Source organism: Pan troglodytes, chromosome 2 (assembly GCF_028858775.2).
Source record: "Pan troglodytes isolate AG18354 chromosome 2, NHGRI_mPanTro3-v2.0_pri, whole genome shotgun sequence".
NCBI lineage: Eukaryota > Metazoa > Chordata > Mammalia > Primates > Hominidae > Pan > Pan troglodytes.
The window spans coordinates 47,280,113-47,307,635 of NC_086015.1; the positions used below are offsets into that span (position 1 = coordinate 47,280,113).

Sequence of the window (27,523 nt, forward strand, 5' to 3'; positions counted from 1 at the left end):
TGAGGGGGAAAAAGCAACTATTAGAAACTGACTGGCCAGGTACGGTTGCTCATGCCTGTAATCCAAACACTTTGGGAGGCCAAGGCAGGTGGATCACCTGAGGTCAAGACCAGCCTGGCTAACGTGGTGAAACCCCGACTCTACTAAAAATACAAAATATTAGCTGGGCGTGGTGGCAAGCGCCTGTAATCCCAGCTACTCAGGAGGCCTAGGCAGGAGAATCGCTGGAACCTGGGAGACAGAGTTGCAGTGAGCCGAGATTGTGCCATTGCACTGCAGCCTGGGCAAGAAGAGTGAAATTCTGTCTCAAAAAAAAAAAAAAAAAAAAAAGAGAAAAGAAACTGACTATACATATCATATTCATGAATTGAAAGACTCATTATTGTTAAGATGATAATTCTCCCCAGTTTGATCTATTCATATAACATAATCTTCATCAAAATTTCAAAAAGTCAACAATTTTTTTTGTGGAAATTGACAAGATGACCCTATAGTTTACATGGAAATGCAACGTGCCTAGAATAGTAAAACAATCTTGAAAAAGAACACTATAGATGGAAGACTTACTCTACTCGTTTTCAAAACTTACTATATAACAATAGTAGTCAAGACTGGATCATAATGGTGTAAGAATAGCCATATAGATCAACAAAAATGAATAGAAAATCCTTACATTAAGTTGATTGCCAACAAATTGCCAAGGCAATTTAATTGGGAAAGGATACCATTTTCAACAAATGATTCTGGGATGATTAAATATCTATAAGCAAAAATCAAATGAAAATAAAAGCCCCATAGCCTCTAAACCTCTCATCATGAATAAAAATAAATTCAAAATGGATCATAGACTTAAAGGCCAAACTTAAAACTATAAAACTTGAAAATACCAGAGAAGAAAATCTTTGTGACCTTTGCTTAAGCAAAATTCTTAGATATGACACCAAACCATGGATCATGAAAGAAAAATTGGACAAATTGGAATTCACCAAAATTCAGAACTTTATAACTTCTAAACACATCATTTTAAAAATGAAAAGACAGGCCACAGCCTGGGAGAAAATATTTGCAAATCACATTTCTAATTAAGGACTTATATCCAAAAAGCATAAAAAATTCTTACAACACAATAAGACAAACAACACAATTAAAATGGGCAAAAGATTTGAAAAGCCCTTTTATCAAAGAAGATATATGAATGACCAAAAATCACATGGAAAGCTAAGGAACATCATTAGTCATTAGGGAAATGCAAATGAAAATCATGAGATACCACTATATATGTATTAGAATGGTAATAATCTAAAAGTCTAACAATGCCAAGTGTTGGCAGGGATGTGGAAAAACTAGAACCCTCATACACTGTTGGTGGTAATGTAAAGTGGTACAGTCATTTCAGAAATAATTTGTCAGTTTCTTAAAATGTTAAGCATAGAGTTATTGCATGACCCCAAAATTCCACTCAGCAATGTACCCAAGAGAAATGAAAATATGTCCCCACTAAGAGTTTAAACAGTCATAGCAACAGTATCCATAATAGCAAAAATCTGGAAATAAATGAAATGTTTATCACTTGGATGGATAAAGAAAATCTAATATATCCATATAAAGGAATACTGTTCAGCAACAAAAAGGAATGAACTACTGATACATGCTAGATGGAAAAACATTATGCTACATGAAAGAAGTTAGACACAAAAGAGTACACATGGTATGATTCCATTTATATGACATTTCTAGAAAAACACAAATCTATAGAGACAGATAACAGATAGTATGTGTTGAGGGCTGAAAGCTGGAGTGGGATTGATTGCATGTGCACAGGAGAGACCTTTTGGGGTTGATAAAAAAATTTTTTTTTGAGATAGGGTCTCACTCTGTTGCCCAAGCTGGAGTGCAGGGGTGAGATTCCAGCTCACCGCAGCCTTGCCCTCCTGGGCTCAGGTGATCCTCCCACCTTAGCTTCCCAAGTAGCTGGGACCAAGGTGCATGCCCCCATGCCCAGCTAATGTTTTTCATTATTTTTGTGAAGACGGAGTCTCTCTCTGTTGCTCAGGTTGGTCTTGAATTCCTGGCCTCAAGTGATCCTCCCACCTCTGCCTCCCATAGTTTTGGGATTACAGGCGTGAGCCACCTCTCCCAAGCCAGATGAAAATATTTCAAAAGTGGATTGGGGCGATGGCTGCATAACTTTATAAATTTACTAAAAAACCATTGAAACGTCCACATATTATTGGTGAATTTTATGGTATGCAGATTATACTTCAATAAAACTGTTAAACAAAAGTATTAAATCTCCCAATTTAAAAATGTTCTCAACTAATTCAAATTCTTAAAGAACCTATGTGGGGAAAAACAATGCCACAAGTCTGTGGGTGAAAAGCCCTGGGACTGCCTATTTGCAACCTCAGTGCTAGGTGGCAGGAATAGAAATTTAAATAAAATACAATCCTTGTCCCCCCAGAGTTTAAGATCCAAAGGGAGAAAATGGAACAATAAAATTACAAAACTGTATGATACTATGAGTGGGATGGTATGGGGTTCCCAGAGAACTCCTGGCTCTGACTGGAGTGGGACAGTTAGGAGTAGCACAGAGGATGTGACATGGGAGCTGGATTTTGATGGGTAAGTAGGAATTCAGGAAACTGCGGGTGTAGTAAGTGGAGAAAAGGAGTAGGTGACATTTCCAGACAGAAGGAACAGAATAGGCAAAGACTGGGAATTGTGAAAAGTCAATTCTCTTTCTGAGAACTGGGAAGGCTGGAGACAGGGTACACATGCAGAAAAGAAAGTGCAGGAGAGGAAGCCAGGGACCAGATCAGGAAGGGCTTGGTAGGCTGTATTGACGTTTTTAGATACGGGATTTATCAGGATTTATTTGCTGAAAGAACAACATGGACATGCTTCTTTTGGCCTAAATTAGACTTCGCATATTTTGGCAAGATCATATTGCACACATTAAAAAATATTCATTAATATACTGCTTACTATATGCCAGCCTCTGTTCTAATACTTTATATAAACTCAATCTCATCAACTCTGGTTCTCAAACTCTAATCTGTCTCAGAATCACCTGCAAGTCTTAAAACAGAGAAATCGGAGTTTCTGATTCAGTAGGTCTGAGGTGGAACTGGAAAATCTGCATTTCAATCCAGTTCCCAGGAGAAGCTGATGCTGCTAGTCCAGGGAGCACATTTTGAGAACCACTGCTTTACATCAAACTTATAAGAAAGGTATTATTATCATCACTGTCTTTCTCATTTTACAGAAGAAACATATAGAAGGTTATGCAACTTTCCCAAAGCCATCTTGCTCTTAGCAGTAGAGATGGGGTTAAATGTCAATGTCTGTCCTATCTTCTAGTTCACTGGTTGCAAACAAGCAGAGTTAAGGACTGGCATTTCCAATTCTTGTTTGCAACTATCAGAAATATCACACACACACACACACACACACACACACACACACACACACACACAGGACCTTAACTGACATCTGAGATAAAAGAGTAGAAGATGTTAACTGATGCCCATAGGGTGGTGAAGGAGTCTTTGAGGAACTCTTTAGGTCATTCCAATTAAGTATTATTTTGATCCTACTGGGGTGAAGCCAGGATCTAGAAATGCACAAGTATAAATGTATGAAATAACTAGTTAAATATGTAAAAGGGAATGTTGTTAAATAAAATGTCACAACTCAAAATTGAACTGTGTATGAATATTCAATGTCTGTTGTTTTAAATACATTTATTTTAAAATTTGAAATAAATTACAAAAACTAACAATATCCAGAGAAGATAACCTTGTTACATATGCTGCTTTTGGGGTTCCAAAGATGAAAATGACAATTCTTTCATCAGTCTGCTCAATTTTCACATTTTGATCTAATTTGTGGCACCTCCCTGGTTTCCTTCCAATAAACAACATCTTCCTTAAACTGGTGGCATTATGTTATTTTTGAGATCTGAATCACAGAGACTGTAATACAAGCAAGCATGCTTCATCTTGTCGTTTTGTAGAACGCTGTACATCTAATTAAAGCTTCTTACAGGTCCATAAAAAGACCCAACATTAAAAAAGCAGTGTGTTGGAGAAAGCCCCAGGGCAGAGTGGAAAAGGAGTTTCTTCATTAACTATAAGCACATTTGCTTAAATTCCAACTTAAGTAATACTATTAATTTGTACTTGAATATCTTAAAATATTGCCCAAGCATAATCAGATCATGTCACCACATTTATGGTGTGGAACCAAAACTGGGTCATATTCTTGCCAGCAGCACTTCAGCTACCCAAGAAATACTGGGGATGAATAAATGATTTACCATGTGGCCAGTACTGCGTCCTTCTCTAGAAGAGTATTGCAGCCAACTTCATTTAAATCAATTTATTATTTTGCCCTTTTTCATTTGTTTTGCTCTTTTATGCCTTGTTTTCCTTAGAAAATTTATTCAAAACCTAGTTAAACAGCAGCAATATAAATACTTTATTTTTCAAGAGCTTATATATTATTGCCATTGTTCTGTAGTTACTGATATAACTCAGGGACTACAGACCCAGGGGTGGAGGCCTTCGACCACTGGAAATCCCTTGGGAGACCATTACAGTGGTATTTTCTCCCTTTAGTTGGCTACAGAGTTCCCTGAATAGTGATATCTCCCTGAGGAGAAAAGTGCATGGTCTTCCTGATTTCTAGCAACAAAAGGACAAATTCTACAAATCCAAGTTAGGAGCTCTTGCTTAATATGCTGCTACATTTACGATTTCCATGTCAAAATGAGATGACTCTTTTATGGTCTTTTCAGGTCAGAGTGATCCCAGGTGGGACCCTAAGGCGCAGAGGCCTAATCTGAGGCTTTCCCTGGTGCTCTCCCACCACCTGATGCAAGGGTATTAGGGTAACTGGGAGTCCCCTTGATCAGAAAACCCTATGTTATTACCCTAAGAATCAAACTGTTTGCACCTCCCAACAATCCACTCCTGCTTCCCAATCATCTTCAGACATGCAAAGTTGATGCATAGAAGCTAAAAGGCTTTTGACATTTGCAGGTCAACAGAGATTTGCTAAAACCATCTAGATTTCTCTACGCAGTCCAGTAAATTCAACCAAGCCTGCAGCATCTCCGCAGCTCTTCTGGCTTGTGTCCTTCCTTGCTAGGGGTCCTTTCTTGGGGAAGGGTGGACACAACGTGGGAACAGAAGGGGAAAAGCAGGTTGAAGAAATCTGGCGTCTGGTTTGTTGGTGCTCCCTTCCAGGAACCCCGAAGAGCTGGTCTCTATTGCATGCCATGCTTCCAGGGGTGGGAGTCGGGAGTCCCCTCCCACCCTCTGCGGCCATCCCTAAGCTCCCTTCCAGAGCAACCTGGCCTGGCGACCATACCACTGAACCATCCAGGGCTATGGTTAATGCCCGGCGTGTTTTGCATCTCTGACTTCACGTGCTTTGATGTGTCCCCACGACCGTTTACTTTTCTATGCTGTTGCCAGAGGCTGCCTAGCAGGGCCTGTGTCTCCCGCTGACCTTTAAGGCCAGCACTGCATTCAGATGTTGGGCTTTTCCAATTTTGCTTAAATAACAACAAAATCAACCGAATTTTTTCAAATTAGAGTCCCAGGGAGAAGAAACTACAGAGAAAAAAATCATATTATGTATATATATGTATATACATATGTGCATGTGTGTATGTATATGTATTTTTACAATTTTTTTATCCTTGTTTAAACCTGGGCGGGAACCAAAGAGTAAAGCGCGTGCGGCTCCCTGCCCCCTGCCGCCAAGACGCAGTCCTGTACAGACGCGGTCCCTTCCCTCCGATTTCCCCTGACAGCTCGCGCTACTTTTTCCAGGCCATTGTTCCGTGTCCCTGGTGCTTCCTCCTCCCCCGTCCTCCATCCTCCTTGGGCGCCTTGCCTGCTTTGTCCCGCCAGCCGCCTCAGCCCCGACTCGCCGGGGTCAGAAAGCCGCCAGGATGCCCTCCAGCAGCCCGCGCGCCGGCCGCAGGTGCGCGCCGCCCCGCCCTGCCCTTCCCGCGGCCCCGCCCCAGCGCTGACGTCACAGTGACGCGCAGCCCGCGCAGGCGCAGCTACCCGGCACCCCCTCCCCGCGGCCGGCAGCCCGCTCGGTATTATGATTAGCGCTGGGTGCGGGGTTTCGGCGGCCGGGAGGGAGTTGTCGGCGCCGCGGCCGCTGCGGACGGACGCTCGCCTGCCGGCTGAGGTAGGGGCGAGCGCGGAGCGCGGCGGGGCGCGGCGGCCGTAGGCAGGGGTGCGGGGCCGGCCTCCGCCGCCTCAGTAGCCTCCGCTGTTGCTGGGCTGGGCGCCCGGGCCGGGGCGCTCGCCGCAGGCGGAAAGTAAGTTGCGCTCTCGGCGCCGGCCGCAGCGCGCGGCCCGGGAGGACGCGGGGCCCGGGCTGCGGCGGCCCGGACCCCGCGGCGCGGCCTGGCGGCGGGGCGGCGGCGGGGCCCGGCGGGGCCCGGCGGGAGCCGTCACTGCGGCGGCGGCCGCGGTCGCCTGGAGGCCCTGCCCTTGCGGCCGCTGCGGGATTGCGGCACCTCGGAAGGCGCCCGCATCCCCGCGCCCCGCCCCGGAGCGGGCCGAGTGCGGCTCCCGCGGGGCCCCGCGCCCTGGGCGCTTGGTAGGGTGTGTGTTCTTTGAATGCGTTTTCCCCTTTCAGAAGACTGTAGAAATCCGGCCTCAGCAAAAGGGTTCCGTGGTCAAACTGCTTTACAATAGAGTGGGGATGTTGTCTGTAGAGAAAGGGCAAAGGGGTAAGGAAAGAGGAGCAGTGCCATTCCCGAGGGAGAGCTAGAATTTTTGCGGACTGGGAGACTGGGAAATCTACGTTCTTTTCCATAGTCATCGCCTGTTGATTTCTTTCTGGTCCATTTTACAGGGACCTTCCTGCCTTTTACTTGGACTTGGGTTGCAGGAAAGTGGCAGCCTTTTATCTTCGGGGTTCTTGGAGCTGTGCTGTTTGTAACTGTTGGATCGCATACAGTCCAGTAGCTTCATAGGGAGTTTCAGGCTTTGGGGAGAATTTAGCAGTGGAGTTCCTAAATCTATAGAGGTCTGAGGATATGGGACCTTTCAAACTGTCATGTTACTTTCCACCCCCTTTCCCTTTAATTATGTGCATTCTTAAAGTCTTAGGAACCGTGGTAAAGTTGACTTACTGCCTTAAACATTTTGTCAGGTTTTAAGGTGAAGCATGGCTTGCAAGTGTTGGACATCCTGTTGAATCTCCACCAAGTTCCTATCAAACATGAAATGCCTGAGTTTGGGCTCCTTGTATGGGATTGGAGCACTGTGTCCCAAACCAGTCTTTAACTTATCAGAATATATACAGCAGTGTACTTTAAAGCCCGGGTTGTCAAGGCTTATGTAATCAGTTTGTTAATTTATAATCTCGTTACATTGCTTTCCAGATTTGTAAAATAATTCCCTTAAGGAAATCTGTCCTCAACGTCTGCTTAAATATTTCTCTTGGAATTGGATTCTTGAAGAGGAATGTACTGTACAAGTGATGATTAAAGCATACTAATTAGACAAGTTTCTTTTTTTAAAGAACACCAAATACCAAATTTTTAATCTGATTATCTGTGTAATTGTCCTTGAGAGGAGAACAGGTGGACATTCCCATTTTACAGAACTAGAAATGAGAGAAATTACATGACATTTCCAAGGTCACATATTGAAGCAGTGTAGAAAGTCAGGTGCACAGTGCTAACTTTTTATAATACTCTCATCCTGAAGGCTTTTCAGGCAGGAAACTTTCAGTGCCACCTTTCAATTTTTTTTTAAATTTGTATAATCAGTTTTTAATTGTTCATTTTGTGCACAAAAATTACTCTCACCGTATTTTTTAATAATTCTGAGTATTTTTTTCTGTTTTACTGCATGCAGTAAGATCCATTAGTCTAAAACATGCTAGAACTCAGAAGTTGTACTAATTTTATTTTTCTAGACCAGAAGTATAGATTGGGTCTTTATGGTTTAGATTTAATCACATAATCCTAAAAGAAAGGCTTTTAAATGTCCTTATTAAAATTGAAGGGCTTTCATGATATTTTTACTGGTCACAGGAAATACTGTTCATCTGAACTTCACTGTGAGTACTTCCCTCATATAGAAAGTGAAACCAAATAGAAAAAATATTTATTTCTGGAGATACTGAGCAGCCATGGTTCTAAGTACTGGTATAAATAAGACATGATTTCTTCCCTGTAGCAGCTTGTCTAATCCTAAGAGCTCTTTACACTGCCCAAGAAGAAAAGGGTACAAATGAACTTTCCATAGGCCAGAATCTTAGGAATTAAAAACGTAGATGAGAAACTCTAGACTTAATGTAACTGCATCCCAGCTGTTTGCTTAAAGATAGAGTGTTTATAACTAAGATGCTTTAGTAAGAAAACTGTTATTCAGAATTTAGGTATTTCCCAGTGTGTATCTATGTGCAGGTAAACTTAGAACAACTTAGGTGGAAAAATTGAGTGGATCCTAGCAGTTCTGAAGATAAACTTAACCTTTGATCATTTATTCATGGAATGTTTGTGTGTCTCTTTTGGTGGCCCTAGGGTAGAGGGAGGGCAGCAGTAGAAAAGTGAATAAAAACCAGTTCCTGACTGTAGGTTCTTAGAAGCTACTGGGGAACACCAAGGTAAACAGTAACAGTACGAACAGATGAACTGTGGTGAGGCATAGGGAAAACCCTGCAGAAGCACAAGGATGGCGGCAGTGAACAACCTGACATGGAAATGCTTCACAGAGGAGGTGATGGTTAAACTGGTCTTGAAGAATAGGAAGAATTCCCAGGCCGAGAAAAAGGGAAAAGGCTCAGGGGGTTCAGGGAGGGTGAGAAGACAAGGTCAAGTGGTGGGTGGGAGAAGAACATAGATCCAAGTGGGTGAAAGGGAGTTGAGAAGGCTGAGACAATGCAACTGTTCTTTCCTTAAAGCATTTGAAAAGGAAGGAGGGAAATGGGGCAGTTGCTTTGGGGGATGGAGGAGAAGGTTTTTGGTGAGGTGTTTGTTTTGTTTTGTTTTAACTTTGGGAAGAGCTGGTATAAAATTCCTCAGGTTTAATGGCCTCACGAGTGAGCACTGGAACTGTGTTGTCTGCTCTGGATAATCCAGAGCTATGTCATTGATCCTCATCTGCTTTTCTGCACATCTGCTTTGGGTTGTGGCTCTGTGTCTCATGGGAAACCATTTCTTGCTGGTGGTAGGGAAGGAACCTGTCTAAAGAGGATTCCTGCTTTGCCCTCCCTGAACATTTATTTCTCTGCTGTCACTTCCAGAGCCTCCTGAGAGTCTGCTTTGGCATCCCCAGCATTTGGCCTCTGCTCAGGTAGGCTCTTCCATGGCAAATCAGGCCTCTTTCCCTTTCCTTTTGCTATTATGCCCCCTAGTCTGCTGCCATGTGGCTACTCAAAAGTTACTTCAGACTCAGAGATCATTAGTTGTTCATCTAACATGTTATAAGTTTTGGAGTATCTTCAGGCCCAAAGCAAGATTAGGTCTATCTGCACATCTAAACACATACCCTCTTGACTAATATTTGCCTGGACCGTTTAATGTAGGTTATGACAAAAATGCTCCAGGAACCTGGGTTACACAACATAACGGTGGTCAAATCGCAGCCTCACTGGGCCTCAATTTCTTAGTTGTTGACCTGCAGTTATCTCTCTTAAACCCATAATACTGTCAGCTCTTTGAAGGCAGAGACTACTTCTTTGATCTCTACATTATCAGACCCAAGTAATGCCAGGTACATAGTCTATACCAAGAAGTGTCTTGGTGAAGAAGGTAAAAAAATCTAATCTTTAATTTGTTGATTTTATCAGCTTGTTATGGAAACCACACCCTTTCTAATAAAGCTGGGTTGGATTTGAATTGTTTTTCAATCATACAATTTTAGAACTAGAAGCAAATCCTCTACTTTCTGCTAGCATGTTGTAGATGTTCCTGTCCTGAAAGTCCAGTCTGAGAGAATGGCATCACCAGCTACCACTCTCCGCTAGAGTCATTCTGGATTTCTCCCTTTGCTTAGCCTCCTGTGCATTGAGTTCTTGGATTCTACTTCCAAAATGTGTCTCCTCCACAACATCCTTATCATCACTGCCCATATACCAGCTGCCCTCATTTTTAAGTCTTTAAGTAATTTACCTGGAGACATTTTCAGTTGTCTGCTTACCTGTCTTCTAGCTCTATTCTCGCCCTTTCAGTCTGATCTTCACTTTGCTGCCAGAGTAATTTGTTAAACCATCATCTCTGATTGCCATTCTCCTGCTCAGGATTTTTCTTGAGCTCTTGTTTTTGGCTCTTTATGCTAGCCTTCATTTGTTCATTTAATAAAATATATCTGTATATTTTGAGTAGATGCTATACTTGGCAGACCCTGGGATAAAGAACTAAATAAAATGAACATGATCCTTATGTGAACTGAGCCTGTCATTTAGTTTAGTGGGGGACACAGATTATTAACCACACAGTCACACAAATAATTATATGACCTCACATTTGTGATAAGGGTCATAATGGCAAAGGACACAGTGCTGTGAGTGAGTATAGGGAGCTGTATGTGCATGGAGTTGGGGAGGGCAAGGGGATGGTCAGGAAGTCGTCCTTTAAGCTGGGCCCTAGAGCACGGGTAAGGGCTAGCCTAGACCTAAGAAGTAGAAATTGATGAATTATATGGAATACATGCCTGACCTTGTCCCCTACGCTCTGCATATATTGTTGTCTGAGTCATACTAAACTTCCTTGGGCCTCTTTCCTGAAAAGCCTCTTCCTTACCATTGCCAGTTTCAGTTCTTAGCTCAAACACACAAAATTTATTTCTCCAGAATGCTGTCTGTGGCATTCTCCAAGGCAGATTTAGGAGAAAAGAACACCTCTTTTTGCGTATCTGTTCCCGTAAGAGACTGTGAATAAGTTGAGACAGAGACCTTCCTAGTATCCAGTACAGGTGTTTAGGGGCCAGTTTGTTGGGCCAATAGAGGATGAGGTTACTGATAAGAAAATGAGATGGAGAACTATATATACAACCCCTTTCAAATACTGTAATCTCATGGGAGGGAGGCCAGTTCTAAAGTTAGGGGGATAAAATCCTTAGGTGATTTTTATTCTACTCACACCCTGCTAATATATATTATCCCATTTAACTTTCACAATAACTGTCCAAGGTGGTGATTATCTTTATTTTATCAAGACATGCCTTTTCATAGAAGTTGAGTAACTTGTTGGGCTGTAGATCCTGTGGTACTCTTTCCACTGTGCTGTCATGCCACTCTGCATATGTGCTTAATAAATGAATTCTGATCATTCCTGAAGTGTACCTCTATGGTGAAGATAATAAGAAAAGTTAACTATGTGGTACTTTGAAATGTGGAATCTTAGGACTGTTATCCTAGCTCCTCCTCTGATGATCCCTCGCCCCCAGGCAACTCTTAACTGGGTGTAGGACCTGGACAAAGTGAGTTTGTAACCTCATTGGCTTGGCCCTGCTTTTTCATTTGTAAAATGGGTATCACTCTTAAGGAATTAAATGATATAATGTAAAAAGTGCAGTACATACATAGATTCCTAGAAATTAAAATCTGTTTTCTCATTTTGAGACCTGCATTCAAACAAAACTGGAATTCTAATGGCCAACTGAGGCAGCAAAAGACATTTTAAAACTTAGAAATAAGACAAAAATCCATGGTTTTGCTTTACTCGTTTCTGTATAAACCTGCTTAGGTTACTAATAGATTTTTAGTAGTATGTATATGGGTGATAACGAGAGAGATCTGTTAAGCCACAACAAAAATGTAGTGTTTTATGGAACTTTGTAGTGAACAATGAACTTTTAAAATTTGTTTGAATTCTCTAATAAGCTTATTTCTGTGTTGCTTTCATGTTAATATGTAAAGGATTTTCCTCTTTCATTGAGGCTCTTTGATGAGAAGCTTTTCCTGTGCATTTTTTATTCTTTAATGACGCTTTGACTAAACTTAAGTATAATTCAAACACAGATATGTGGTGAATTAGTTAGTATGGCAAATTTTCCATTTGTTTTGTCCAGCACGGTTGCTTAAATGATGAGCCAGTAGGTATTCTTCAGAATCAGCTGTAGGTATTCTTCAGAATCAGCTGCCTCTCTTAAAATTTATCTGACTTCCACCCCCAAATCATCACTTCACCTAAACTGGTGTTCTTTCCTAAGCCAGCCAGCTGTAGGCACTCTTACTTTGTTTCTTGTTTACCCCACTTTCAGGAATGGTGTTCCTCTACTCCTGTTGAAGGATAAGCCCTGGTCTGTGGGGTGCCCCAGTCCTTGGTGAGTCTGCTATCTATAGTGTCCTCTATTCTTCCTCTGACATGCCTCACCTAGGCTCACTTGTGTAATTATTTCTCTTTTTATATGTGGATACTATTTTCTTTTCTTTTCTTTTTTTTAAGTACTGGGATACATGTACTGAATGTGCAGGTTTGTTACATAGATATACATGTGCCATGGTGGTTTGCTGCACTGTAGGTCCTGTTTTCCTAAATCATTTTTAAGATTTGAATGGACAGGGACTGTGTTGTGTCCTGTACAGTTAAGGCTCAAATTATTTGTTAATGAAAATGACTTAGTGTTTCTGTTATTCAGACTGAAGCAGTTGCATACCTTTCTTTTCTTTTTCTTTTTCTTCTTTTTTTTTCTTTTTTTTTTGAGACAGGCTCTTGCTTTGTCTCCCAGGATGGAGTGCAGTGGCTGATCTCGGCTCACTACAGCATGGATTCTTGAGCTCCGGTGATCAGCCTGCCTCAGCTTCCCAAAGTGCTGGGGTTACATACAGGTGTGAGCCACCACGTTGGGCTGCATACCCTCTTTCTCAGAGGAAGTAAATATTTCATTGAATATGACTTGTTTATTAACATTACATAAATAGGCATTAGATAGTATAGTACGCAGTGTATTTTCAGAAAAATTGGTGTATTTCATAGATCTCTTAATGGAAAAGTAAATGGAATGAATAATTATGTACAGAAAGTCAAAAATTGAGTGGTCTCTGCCTTTCCTGGAGTATGAAAGCAGCACATATGCACTGTCAAAATTTTTAAAAGAACAGAAAAGCATAAAGAGAAAAAATATCCTGTAATCTTACTAATTTAACATTTTAAGTTTTTAAAATATATATATTCATACAGATTATATGCTTTTTATGAAAGATTGGGACAGGCCAGGTATAGTGGCTCACGCCTTGTAACCCCAGCACTTCGGGAGGCCAAGGCAGGTGAATCACTTGAGGTCAGGAGGTCAAGACCAGCCTAGCCAATATGGCAAAACCCCATCTCTACTAAAAAAAAAAAAAATTAAAATTAGCTGGGTGTGGTGGCATGTTCCTGTAATCCCAGCTACTTGGGAGGCTGAGGCAGGAGAATTGTTTGAACCTGGGAGGTTGAGGTTGCATTGAGCCAAGATTGTGCCACTGCACTCCAGCCTGTGTGACAGTGAGGCTCTGTCTCAAGAAAAAAAAAAAGATTGGAATTACATGCTGTGAAGTTTGGTATATACAATTTTTTTTAAACTTAACATTATGTTGTGAGACTTTCCGCATGAAATGTAATAGCCTCAAAATATGGTAGCATACTGTTAACGTTGGGTATATTGTGTTTTATTTAACCATCTCCTTATTGTAGACCTTTAGATTATTTGATTTTCTTTTGCATGTATAAATATCACTGAACATTGTTGAATATAAATATTTGTCCTCACCTTTCTTTGAGACATGAATCTAGTAGTAAGTTTATTGTCAAGGATATTAATTATTTTAAGGCTTTTGAGACAGATTGAGTATCTCTTGTCTAAAATGCCTAGCATCAGAAGTGTTTTGAATTTTGTCAGATTTTGTAACATTTGCAATATACATAATGATGGGACCCCAGTCTAAACATGAAATTAATTTCTGTTTCATTTATACCTATACATATATGCTAAAGGTAATTTTATACCCCATTTTTAATAATTTTATGCATGAAACAAAGTTATTACTGCATTTCCTCTCAAAAACTAATAGAAACTGTGATTGGTCACATGAGGGTTTTTTTTTAACTTGTGGTGTCTTGTTGGCACTGAAAGTTTCAGATTTTGGAGCATTTTGGATTTCATATTTTCACCTTAGGGATGCTCAACCTGTACACATATTGCCAAATTGTTTTTCAGAAAGGTAGCTTGCTTGCAGTCCCACCAGTGTAAGAGAATTCCTGGAATGAGCCTGTCTTTGAGTCAAAGTCAGTGAAATGTTAGGTGCCAGTATTTTGGTTTATTGATTAGTTTTTTTTTTTTTTCTGTTTCACGATTCTTTTTTTGACCATTTTTTAATGATCACTTTTATCAAAATATTAGGAGGAATAAAAAGATGGTAGGGAGTTAAAGTGGGTTTTGACAGTGTTAATAAAAGCTTTAGATCAGAGATTTAGATTATTAAAATTCTCCATAACTTAATATTCTGTTTTCCTGGGCACAATAAGTAATTGTGGGTTGGCTTTATTTATTTTGGAGTAATTTCTATACACCCAGCTTTTGTTTAAGTCATTACTTATTATGTGAACACTTAATGCTGGAGTTGTCACCATACTAATTTTTAAGTCCTACTTACACGTAGGCAGAAATGACATGCTTAGCATTTTTCATCACTTTAACAAGAGGCAGAATCTGTTTAGGAATTTCGTCTGTGTTGCTGGTCCAGGTTTTGTGGCTTGGATGTTAATCTCTTCCTCTCTACAAATACTAAGTACTGTACATCAGTTAATGATTTGCCTAACTCCTGAGTACATTCAGGTTACTTGATATATGTTGGACTGCAGCTTGTTTTACTTAGAGCAAATAAAGATTACTTAAACCAGTACTTCAAGGATTCTGCATTGGCAACCAAATCATTGCCTCAAGAAACTGGAACAGGCTTCTCACCATGACATTCCTAGTCCCCTCAGCGGCCCCTAGCCCATCAAATTGATGAAAACGAAGAACATACTTTAGTAAGCAGTTACCTTGTCTTGGAAAATGCTTTCTTAGAGACTTAGAAGTACAAATTGCCGGAAAGAACATTTCTAATAATAAATGACTTTAATCTGTTAATTTGTAGATCCCATCTTGATTCCATCCAGTGATTGCAGACTGGTAACTGCATAACCACATAGTAATACAACCAATCCAGTGAAAAACTCTGAATTCTTCTACAACTTAGGGCCTATTGACCTGTTTATGGTTCTTATCTTTGGTTTATAGCTTATATTAATGACTCCTAGGAGGAGGCATGCTGTCCTTAAAAAGTGAAATATTGTTTACTTTTTTTTTGTTTTGAGACAGAGTCTCACTCTTTTGCTCAGGCTGGAGTGCAGTGGCGTGATCTCTGCTCACTGCAACCTCCACCTCCTGTGGTCAAGCGATTCTCCTGCCTCAGCCTTCTGAGTAGCTGGGACTACAGGCCCATGCCACCACGCCCAGCTAATTTTTGTATTTTTAATAGAGATGGGGTTTCAACATGTTGGCCAGGCTGGTCTCAAACTCCTGACCTCAAGTAATCTATCCGCTTCAGCCTCCCAAAATGCTGGGATTACAGGTGTGAGCCACCACGCCTGGCCAAAATATTATTTACTTTGAATAAAGAAAACAGCAGTGGTGACTGCATGATAGGGTTGTGTTTATTTTGCTTGACTTAAAGGTTATTCCTGGAAGACTTAGTTTACTGTCTTCCTTTCAGCCTATATCATTTTTAAATTTTTAGCAGTAAAATCAGGTTGGTAATATCATTGAGAGAGTGTTAGTTCCTTTACTTAAGTTGGTTTTTCTATAGATGTACAATTTGGTCTACTATTTCTCAGGAGGAAGGATTACAGTTTTCATTTCTTGGTATTTGTAAAATATACCAGATAATTTATATGTATAAGAAGCTTAAATGCAGTTTTAGTGTAGCTTTGCAAAAACTCAATTTTTAGTTGTTTGTATTAGATGGATATACTGGCATATATATATATATATATTTAAGCATTTAATATGTTTGAGAGGAATATTGGTCGTCTGATTTTGGAGGAAAACTTATATTCTAAATAAAATGTTTATTATAGATAAGCTATAGAAGTAGTACAATTTTTGTGCACAGCCCTTTTTGTTCAACTCCTCTACTTTCTCATGCCATGGATTGGTTCACAGTGGTATCCAGGCAGAGCTGCCTTTGTTGAGCATACTGTTTTGTCCCTACCTCTCTCTAAGAGGTGTGAGGAAGAGGCATTTGTTTGATGTACAGATGAGACTGCAATGGTGATGATGTTGATGAAAACCTAAAAGTGAGTTTTAACAAGAATAACAGGGTGAATTCCAAATTGATAGTAGGTTTAACAGAAGCTGGTTCTACAACTGTTTTCAGCAGCTTGCAAAACGTGTGTAGGGCCACCCACACTTCCTTCCTCTTCTCCAGCCACACCCACATGCTTCAGTTGCTTCTGCTATCTTCAGTAGGAGAACATCAGTATATTCTTGCAGCACATAACAGTACTTGTTTCTCAGACATAAGTTTTTATATTATGAGCACTCTTGGCAAGTTGGCCTATTTCATTTAGGTCCAGCCTAGTTATATGCCTGTGCTAAATAAAAAGGTTGCTCTAGAATGGCCTATCTAGTGGTTGCTGTGTAAAAACATGTTATCTTAGCTGTATAGTCATTTAAAATATTGATCTAGAAGAACTTAGTGCATGGGAAAATGTTCAGTTTATAAAATAGAGGAAAAAGTAGTTATCAAACTTCATGTCGAAAATCTTAGCTTTGTAAAGAACTGTTAAGTATAGAGGATGTACACTCGGACCTGATGAGAAGTCATCATAGATGAGCGTATAGGTGATTTTTACTTTCTTTTTTGTGCTTTTATGCATTTTCTAAACTTTCTAAAGTGAAAGTCTTGTATTAACTTTTCCAGCTTGTTTTTTGGAGAGAAGTATTGTGAAAATAGTTACAAATCTCTTTTTACCCTGACATCCCCCCAAGCCCGTAAGTATTATCCCCATTTTATTTTTTTAAATTGTGTCTGGCCATATATTATGAATAGAAAATAATTTGAAAGAATCTATACCAAAATGTAAAGAGATGTTATCATAAAGGGTGGGATAATGGATTTTTTTTTTCAAAATTCCCCCCCCTTTTTTACTAGTCTGTATGTTCTAATTGTATTTTGCTCCTGAACTAAACAGATTTTTCTTTCATAATTGTTTTTGAGATTTTCTGTAAGAATATATTTGATGTGAAAAAATGTAAAGGAGTATTAAGTCTTTTTTGAAAAGCTAAATTTGATAGAAAATTATATTAATATCATTTTAAAAGCAAATACTTACATTTTGTGAGATATTTTATTGAAAAACCCCCAGTCTTTGATGCCTAACTAGAGACATTATTTCCTATATCTTACAGCACTCATTTTCAATTTATTTTAGGAAACTGAACAGCAGTTCAGTTTCTGAACTGGTCTATCTTATGAAAGCAAAAGAGAGAGAATAGTTTGGTGAATTCATTCGCTTGAAGTAGGGTCAGCAACTGAAAGAATTTCTGCTTGGATGGTGGGAACGTCATCTGTAACAATGATGGTGGTGGTGGTAGCTGGTATTTACAGAATGCTTACTCTGTGCCAGGCACTATTCTAAACACTTTACCTATATTAAGTCGTTTGATCCTCACCATGTCCTATGAGATTTTTTTCTTATTACTAACATTTTCTAATGAAGAAACTGACCATACAGAGAGGTGAAGGTAACTTGCTGAGTTCCTTTGGCTAGTGATTGGTGAGCTGGGATTCAAATGCAGTTGTTGGTCTTTAGAACCAGTACTTATTACTGTACTACCGCACTGCTTTGCCACAGAGACTAGGGATGAAACAGGGGCTGCTGGAAAAAGAGAAGCAGGCAAGGATAGTGGAAGGAGCTACTATATCCCTCTTGGAGCTGAAGAACCAGTCAGGTAGGCATCCCAGGGTTCATCTGTCACTAGATATGGACCTGTGCCCATGGCTTTGCCAGCCCTGTGTGTGCTGCAGAACTGTTGCTCCACATTCCCTCATTCCTGGCAGGACACTTGCTTTCATATCCAGAGGTCAACCACCTTTCCTCCTCCTTTCACCTGTCCTATCTTGTTTCCTCCATTCCCTTGCACTCCTTTTCTCCCAAGTGCATTTGAACTTTACCTGGACACCTCTCACCATTAGTGTATAGTGTAAATTATCATGTTGGCATAATGTGAATGTTTAGGCCTCTCTGTTATTCATGTAATAGTTTATTTTCATGGGAAGACCTGCAAGGCTACCTCGGTCAGTATTCCCTCATTGTGCCATGAAGTTTGGATATAAATGATTTGCTCACATTCCTTTTGTTTGTGGTGATAGTTTCTTTGTTACTATCAAGTGACAGTCCTCTGATGATGAAGGTGCTTTGTGTGATCCCTAATGCTGGCATCATAAGTGATTTCCACTTGCCTTCTAGAGGACAGTGTGTTGTAAAGCTTGCCGTCCTTGGCTGCTATAGCGTGAGGGTTTCATGAGCCTTTAGGGGCTCCTAGAGACTGGGTGGTTTTGGTGCCAGGCTGAGCATGATTGGAGCTACAGACTGCTGCTTCTCAGGCAAGTTAAGCCTCATTGTACCTACTATGCAGTTTCATGGGGAGGATTCAGTGAAATGTGAGTTTGGGGCCTGTTGCAGGAGGCATTTAAAAAATGGCAATTGTACTGTTGTTCATTATTATTATTATTATTATTTTTGAGATGGAGTCTCGCTTTGTCACCCAGGTTGGAGTGCAATGGTGCCATCTCGGCTCATTGCAACCTCCGCCTCCTGGGTTCAAGCAAGTCTCCTGCCTCAGTCTCCTGAGTAGCTGGGATTACAGGCGCCCGCCTCCATGCCTGGCTAATTTTTGTATTTTTAGTAGAGACGGGGTTTCACCATATTGGTCAGGCAAGTCTTGAGCTCCTGACCTCATGATCCACCTGTCTCGGCCTCCCAAAGTGCTGGGATTACAGGCGTGAGCCACTGCACCCGGCCTTGTTCATTATTATTTCTTCATTCCAGTGGAATAATTTTTCTGACCTGTCTACCTGGAACAATCTCTGTTCACTCTGAAATCCCTGTTCATTAAATTTCGCTTAAAGGAGTTGTAATTCACAGAAGGCAGAAGGATAATAGGAGGAGACTGGGTTACTAAAGACAAATTTTACTATTTTTATACATGTGTCTAGATCCAGCCTTAGAGTATATACTTTGACTTTAAGCAAAATTCAAACAAATAGAACTAAACCTGTATCTTTTTCTTTATTTTCTTTTAGGAAAAAGAAGCAACTAACAAAACACTGTGATAATAAGGATTATTCAGTATGCAGTTTGCAGGGTATGTCTTGGAGACAGTACAAATTCACCTTTACTTTATATAAGCCACATCTTAACATTGGGCATTGATGTTCAGAATGACTTTTGGGAGCTGCAAGATCCTCAGAGATCAAAAAAAATGATTTAGTTACTTTGTACTCTAACTCAAAATGTACTTAATAGTAGGATTAGACAGTAGACTAGTGTTTAAAAAGATGTTCACGAACAAGGATATTTTTCGTCTAAACTTTCAATTAATCATTGTGTCCTGTTCTTAGCTATACAATTTAATTGTGGTTTCATAGACTATGGAAAAGGGGTGCTCATATAAAAAGTAAATTATTTGGTAGTAAGAGTGATTGTTTCACTATAGGGTACTCATTGTGAAGATACCAATTAGATTATTTCTATTTAATCTATAGCTTGCTATAGATTAAAAATCATTTCACCATGCCCTCTTGCTGGCAAAGGTTTGGGAAGAGAAACATTAAGGTTTAATAGTACTTATCTCTAGGTGTCTGAGGCTCTGAAAAAAAAGCTTTTTCATTTATTTTTGTAATAAAACTTTTATTTTCAAAAATCAGATTCATTTATAAAATCTGATTTATATGTCACTTTCCAGGCACACATCTAAACCAAAATGATAGATGAAAAGAACAAAGTTATATAACTTGGGGGCAGCCTGAAGGAATGTGTTTTGAAAGCTAAAGTGGCATTTGCAAGCTTATGCAATAGCAACAGACTTGGGTGGAATTTTAAGCATAATTATTGCCCTTGTAATTAATTGAAGTTAAATATTTAAAGATAGTTTCCTGCCCCCCCCCAGAGTTTTTATATTTGAAAATTAAATATACCCAAATTAAAATTTCTTTTGGGGAACTGCTGTCCAAATAAAGCAAGATCTTTCAATTTGGATTTTCCTGTTAATCCTGTCATTAAAGTTATTAGTTCAGATGACAGGGATAATATACATATGGAAGAAATTTGCTTCCCCCCACACACACCTAGGCATTGTATCAGTTTCTTATTTAAAAATCTTAATAGTTTAAAAATCTTAATAGCAGGATTAATAGTTTTGGTTCTGAAATCAGTTTGCAGACACAGCGTAGCATAGTGTTTTAAAGCACGGACTTTGGTGTCAGACAGCCGTGGGTTTCAGTCCCAGCTCTTTTACACACTGGCCATTTGGCCTAGGCCAAGTTACTGTGCCTCAGAAGGGGGTTAATAATTCCTGTCTTTGAGGGGAATTGTGAGGATTGAATGAGGATAATGTGAAGTATTTGGTATGTGACTGGTGTGTAATACTCATTCAGTAAATGGTAGTGCTATTTATTATTACAATAATTACTAAAATGCAAAAAATATATTAGTAAACATATTAACATTGACTTTTTGAACTTATAATTTAACATACATAAATTTTTTGAGGGGGTTCTAGGTATGCAATTCAGATCATTTCTGAAGTGGTATAAATATAAAAGTGACTTTATGCTTCTTTTATAGTTGGTATTTTAACTCTAAAAATAATATTATCCTAAATGGGGCATTGATTAGAGTGGCCAAATGTTTATAAACAATGTGGGCTTTGAAATGTATTAATTAGGTGTGAATCCTAGCTTTTGTAGTTAATGTCACTTGTACCTAGAGCAGCCTATTGCCTTAGCTATAAAAATGAGACCAGTGCTGACTGGCCAGGCACGGTGGCTCCAGCCTGTAATCCTTGTACTTTGGGAGGCCAAGGCAAGAGGATTGCATGAGGCCAGGAGTTCAAGACCAGCCTGAGCAACATAGCAAGACCCTGTCTCTAATAAAAATAAATAGCAGTTTTTAAAAATTAAAAAAAAACTTACCTATTATATGTCAAATTTCGTTTTTTGGGATATTTTTATCTAAGTGGACTCAATAATTAATGCTCTTAATATGTAACTGAAAATGTGAAACTATATATTGAGAGCAGTAGAAAAAGCTTTGTCAAAGGGATAGATACTGACTAATGGGAGAGAGCTAGCCTTAGGAGGTTGCTATATTCCTTGTTGGATTTTGTTACTCAGTTCTATTAAATGTTGGTCAGAACAAAAGTGAGGGTTCAGCCTGTGAGATATAAAGTTGCATCTTGTTTAATTTTATACACGTTTGTTTTTCTGAGTCAGTGTCATTTATAAATAGGAACCTATTTCTATTCATTTATTGTAAAAGTTGAAATTTTTAAGTACAGTACGAAATGTGGTTCTTAAAAACCAAATGATTTTTAAGACTTAAATCATCTGTAAGAATGCATGCCTGTTTACTCTTGGAATATAATCACGTTATGCTGGGTTGTGATTGACAGTTGGAAAACAATCATTAAAAATCAGCATAACTGCTGAGTACCAGTAAATTAACAAATATTTACTAAGTACCTACTACCATATACCTAGAACTCCCTCAAAACATTTATATAAATTCAATTATAAGTTTAAAAAGTCAATGTTAATATGTTTACTGATATGTTAAGCACCTACTATGTGCCAGGTGCTTATCCTAAACAGTAGTGACGCAAGAGCAAACAATTACCTCCTAAACATTTTGGGAAAAGTTGCATTTCAAAATTTAATAAGACAGTTTTGATTATATGCTATTTGTAAGCACTGTTCTAGGTGTTGGGGGAAAGTAGAAGAAAAAAAAAATAGAACCTTAGAATAGAAAATCCCTGAGAAACTGCTACTGTCAGGATAGAGGAGATGGTGTACCCAAATACCTGTAGAATAAGACCACATAGAATAGAGGTGTCCCAAGGTGCTCTGGGGATATTGAGGAGAGAAGGTAATTCCAGCTGGGAGAGTCAGAGAAACCTTCACAGAATGGATTTTTTTTTTTTTTTTTTGCACTTAAAGGAAGTGGTGTTGGTCTTGGGGAAACTGAAAAGTTGTTGGGTTTCTGTGCAAATGTTTATTCTTTGTGTTTTCCCTTGTCAACTGTTGCGTTATTTTTTAAGACACTAAAATTCCTTTTAGAAAATGTTTGTTTTTTAAACATGCTTATCAAACTTGCCAGTTTTCTTATTACTGACATCACCAAAAAATTGCTTCCAATGAACTAATTTTCTTTTCAGTTTGCAAAAATTTGATATGGTATTTAAATTCAGCCTTTGTAATATAAAGTCTAAATATAAAAATAGGTTTTATTAATGACCCTGACTCATTTTATATCTCAATTTATTTTCTTCAAGTTTCTCTTAAAATGAAAAAAACAAAAAATGAAGTGATTTTAAAGTTTGTGAAGAAAAGTCGCAGAAACTTAATTTTGTTTCTCTTCTTATTTTGTAGATATCCATGACGACATTGAAAATGAATTTTTTGTATTCACCAGATATTCTTATATGAGAAGATCTATTTTAAACAGTCTAAATATTTTTTCTTCTGTTGGACCAGCATGGCAGGATTTAAGCGAGGGTATGATGGAAAGATTGCTGGATTATATGATCTGGATAAAACCTTGGGTCGAGGCCATTTTGCCGTGGTTAAACTTGCCAGGCATGTCTTTACGGGTGAAAAGGTGGCAGTAAAAGTTATTGACAAGACAAAACTGGACACTCTAGCTACTGGTCATCTTTTCCAGGAAGTGAGATGCATGAAACTAGTGCAGCATCCTAACATCGTCCGCCTTTATGAAGTTATTGACACCCAGACCAAACTATATCTTATTCTAGAACTTGGGGATGGAGGAGATATGTTTGATTATATAATGAAACATGAGGAGGGTCTTAATGAAGACTTGGCCAAGAAGTATTTTGCTCAGATAGTTCATGCTATATCTTATTGCCATAAACTCCATGTGGTTCACAGAGACTTAAAACCAGAGAATGTAGTCTTCTTTGAAAAACAAGGTCTTGTAAAGTTGACAGACTTTGGGTTCAGCAACAAATTTCAACCAGGGAAGAAGCTCACTACAAGCTGTGGATCTCTTGCATATTCCGCTCCAGAAATTCTGCTTGGTGATGAGTATGATGCACCTGCAGTAGGTAGGTAACCTCGGTCCAGTATTTGGCCATTTGAATTCTGCCAGCTAGAGTTGGTCAGATCGGTTGTTTATCTAAAAATGATTTCTAGAGAATTTCTGTTAAATTGGCCTTAACTAGCAAATTGGGTTTCATAAATGCCATATGTGCCTAAAGCTGGCATTTCGTTTATTTCAACCTTTAGATGGCAAATGTCTAAAGTATATTTGTGAGTACAAAGGAAAATGAGTAAGTTATCATTTAAAGTAATCTCTTTTCTGTTCATTGTCATTTTTTTCTTAAGGTCTGAATGCTTTTCCTCAGATTTTTCTTTTAGTGGCTCTCTTTAGCCATCTCCTCTCTGTGCATATCGTCTAACAATCATTGGAGACCCATATTGGAAAGGTACTGTGAATATTACAGTGATAAAGAATTTGGGTATTAGAATCATTTATTAACTGTGAACTTGAACAAGTGCTTGACCTCTCTGCTTCATTTTTTATCCATAATATAATATTGAATCAGGTACAGGTGTAGCACTCCCGTATTATCTTGTTTACTTTTCACAGTGACCCGTGGGGTTGTTATTGTCTATCTCATTGTTCAGAATAGGAAACTGACATACAGAGGCTTTCTGTATGGTGGATTCTGGAATCGTGGTACCTTTGGCATTCCTAACTACCTTCTTTCCCTCTCCAAACACTTTGTGCTCTTTCACTTGTCAAGATTTATCTATCTGTGGTGAAAGTATTTACTGCCTTTCAGTTTGTGTCAACTTTGTCTCCTTGGGATTGTATTTGTTTTGAAGATCATGTAGGAATTTGTTCTTAATTTTTTTAAAGGATTTGTTGATCCGAAGGTGCAGTCAGCTTTTTAATTTGTTAATCTTGGAAAAAATACATGCACATGATGTCAGATTCATATGTATGAGTATTCTGCTTGCATTTGTGGTAATTTGAAATGCAGGTTAAAGGATTAATGACAAAGGTGCACTTAACATTGAAGAGTGTTGATGTTATATTGAATACTCTGTACACCAAGACACTGGTTTTCATGTTATGACTATCATGTTCTGGAAAAGAAAGGGTTAATGAGCAGTTTCTGCCTACTACAGATAACTAGACTTCACTGAAGTCTTTCATTAGAATATCTGAGCGGAGATTTTTGATTAATGGAGCCATTCTAATCAGACAGTGAAGCCAGGAATTTCCAGGAGAGGAAACACAAATGTCTACCCAAGAAAAAATCTTCAACCTCATTAGTGCAGATTTAATAAGAGTATCTTATTAAAAATAAAGTACTCTTTAAATCTATTAAAAATAAGATACTCTTTCATACTTTTCACATTGGGAAAAACTGAAGTCAGACAAAACTAAGTGTTGGTAAGACCATAGAATATCAGGAACTCTTATTTAGAAGACAACTTGGCAATATCTGGTAAAGGTAAAGATGTACACATCTGATAACCTAGCAGTTCTCTCCTATGTATGCACCTCAGAGTAGCTCTCACTTATGCATACAAGAGATTTTCAAAGAACGTTTTTAACAGCATTGTCGAATGTACAGCAGGGGAATAATTCGTTCAGTATTCATATTCTGTATACGGTGAAAATTAAACATTTTGCCAACATGATTGGATCTCACAAGCATACTTTTTAAGAGAAACAAAGCAAATTGATGAAGAGTACATATAACATTTATATACAATTTTTTTTTTTTTTTTTTTTTTGAGACAGAGTCTCGTTCTGTCACCCAGGCTGGAGTGCAGTGGTGCCGTCTCGGCTCTCTGCAAGCTCCGCCTCCCGGGTTCACACCATTCACCTGCCTCAGCCTCCCGAGTAGCTGGGACTACCGGCCCCCTGCCACCACGCCCAGCTAATTTTTTTTTTATTTTTAGTAGAGACGGGGTTTCACCGTGTTAGCCAGGATGGTCTTATCTCCTGACCTCGTGATCCACCTGCCTCAGCCTCCCAAAGTGCTGGGATTACAGGCATGAGCCACCGCACCCAGCCAACATTTATATAAAATTTTAAAACATACAAAGCGGTGTTATATATTGTTTAGGAGTACATGCACATGTAGTACATGTAGTAAACTCTGAAGAATGCATGAGAGCAAGATAGGTTACTTCTGAGGGGCAGGCATATCTGTAGGCTTTCAGCTGTATTGGTGATGTTTATTTTTGAAGTTGGGTGGTGGGTACACAGGAGTTCATTGTAATGTTCCTTTTTCTTCCCCCCTTATGTCTTAAATATTGCATAATAAAACTTTTAAAAAGCTATTAAAAAAGGAAAAGAAAACCACTTGGGAAGATGTTCACCAGTCTGATAAATGATTACCGTGTGTTGGTGAAGTAGGCTTGGGTGGAGTTCATAGGTAACTTTTTCATTTTCATTATTTATAGTTATTTCAATTTATATTGTGTGATGTGTGATTGAAATAAATATAGAATTGCTATTTTTTAAAAAAGGACAGGTGTCTTTCTGTTAATCTACTATTAGTTTATCATGCCAAAATTAGTCAGTGATTTTTCACAAATGTTTAGTAAAATGAGCATACACAAATATTAAAATCTGTCATTATATTGTGAGATGTTACTAAATAAAAAAACTTTGGTTCTTTTTTTTGAATAAGTGTTTTATAGTATACTGGTCCTCAGCATTGAGACTTAGCTGAGGAATTGTCTATTTTATTATTATTTTCAAAAGATCAGATTTGATTTTATCAACTATACTTTTTGTTTTAGATGTCATTTTTTTTCTTTCATCTTTATTCTTTCTAGGATCTTTGAGGTTTCCTATTTTTTAATAGCATCATGTATCAGAAGCTTATTTCTGTGTGTCTTGATTTCTAACAAATGGTTTATTAATGCTATTTAGAAGACAATTTGGCAATATCTGATGTGTACATCTTTAACTTTAATGCTATATGATGCCCTCTCCCACAATCCCTGATGACATTCTAGGGGTTTCACTCTGCAGTTGTCCTTGCTAAAATTTGTCTTTGGTTTCTTACTTAACTGGAAAGTTATTTAGAAAGGTGTTCCTTTTTAAAAATTCCAAATGGATAGATTTATTTTTCTCTTTAGTTGTCTGGTTTTTAACTTCTAATTTTAGTACATTGAAGTTAATTTATGCCCAATTGATTTCTGCTTCGGATACTATTTTTAGATTTTCTTTGTGGCTTGATACATGGTAATTCATACCATGGTGACTGTTCTTTATGTGATTAAAATATTTGTATACTTGGAGTTTTTATACATACTTAAGATTATGCATTATGCACCTTGTTCCTTTGTACCCTTACATGTTTTTATTCTGACGTGTCATTTTCTGAGAGAATAATGGTAGTCTTCTATTCTCATCTGTGAATTTTGTAATTTAACCATTTTTTGCTTTATACATGGTATTGTCAAGCTATAATTGACAATAAAGATATTAAAAGTTTCTAATATATTTTACATGATGAGTTATACCTTTTATCAATACGAAAGTATACTCCTTGATACATATTGCCTTAAATTCTGTTTTGTCATTGCTTTAGATTTATCCCTTTTAAACAAAGGCATACTTCATTTTATTGTGCATAACTTTATTGCACATCTCAGATCTTGCGGTTTTTTTGTTTATTTACAAATTGAAGGTTGCCGCAACCCTTCATCAAGCAAGTTTCTTGGCACCATTTTTGCAACAGCATATGCTCACATCATGCCTCTCTGTCACATTTTGGTAATTCTCAAAATATTTTAAACTTTGTCATTATTTATTTTTTATGGTGATCTGTGATCAGTGATCTTTAATGTTACTATTGTAGTTGTTTTGGGGTGCCAGACACAGCACCCAGATAAGACAGCAAACTTAACCAATAAATGTTGTATGTGTTCTGACTGTTTTACCTACCAGCCATTCCCCCATCTCTCTCTCTCTCTGTCTCTCTCTCTCTTCTTGGGCTTCCCTATTCTCTGAGATACAACAATATTGAAATTAGGCCAGTTAATTACAGTGGCCTCTAAGTGTTCAAGTGAAAGGAAGAGTGGTACATCTCTCACTTTAAGTCAAATGCTGGAAATGATTAAGCTTAGCAAGCAAGACATAGTGAGGCAAGATAGACTGAAAGCTAGGCTTCTTGCACCTAATAGCCAAGTTATGAATGCAAAAGAAAAGTTCTTGAAGGAAATTAAAAGTGCCACT

General features: G+C 38.6%; 1 protein-coding gene across 12 annotated transcripts in view; it reads left to right on the forward strand.

Moving 5' to 3' along the window:
• The first annotated feature begins 6,044 nt into the window (after positions 1-6,044).
• The window catches only part of SNRK (SNF related kinase), a 64,711-nt gene continuing 43,232 nt past the window's right edge, over positions 6,045-27,523 (forward strand). The window contains exons 1-6 of one of the 12 annotated variants that reach the window (XM_063806707.1): positions 6,073-6,210; positions 9,289-9,338; positions 12,249-12,311; positions 17,867-17,963; positions 19,318-19,379; positions 22,663-23,357. In XM_063806707.1, the coding sequence (XP_063662777.1) occupies positions 22,769-23,357 (589 nt within the window). In that variant the 5' untranslated portion in view covers positions 6,073-6,210; positions 9,289-9,338; positions 12,249-12,311; ... (1 more) ...; positions 19,318-19,379; positions 22,663-22,768. Of the gene's footprint in view, positions 6,211-6,288; positions 6,344-9,288; positions 9,339-10,549; positions 10,641-12,248; positions 12,312-17,866; positions 17,964-19,317; positions 19,380-22,662; positions 23,358-27,523 lie in introns of those variants that run through there. The other 11 variants (XM_016940846.4, XM_063806708.1, XM_063806709.1 and 8 more) reach the window with 11 other exon arrangements.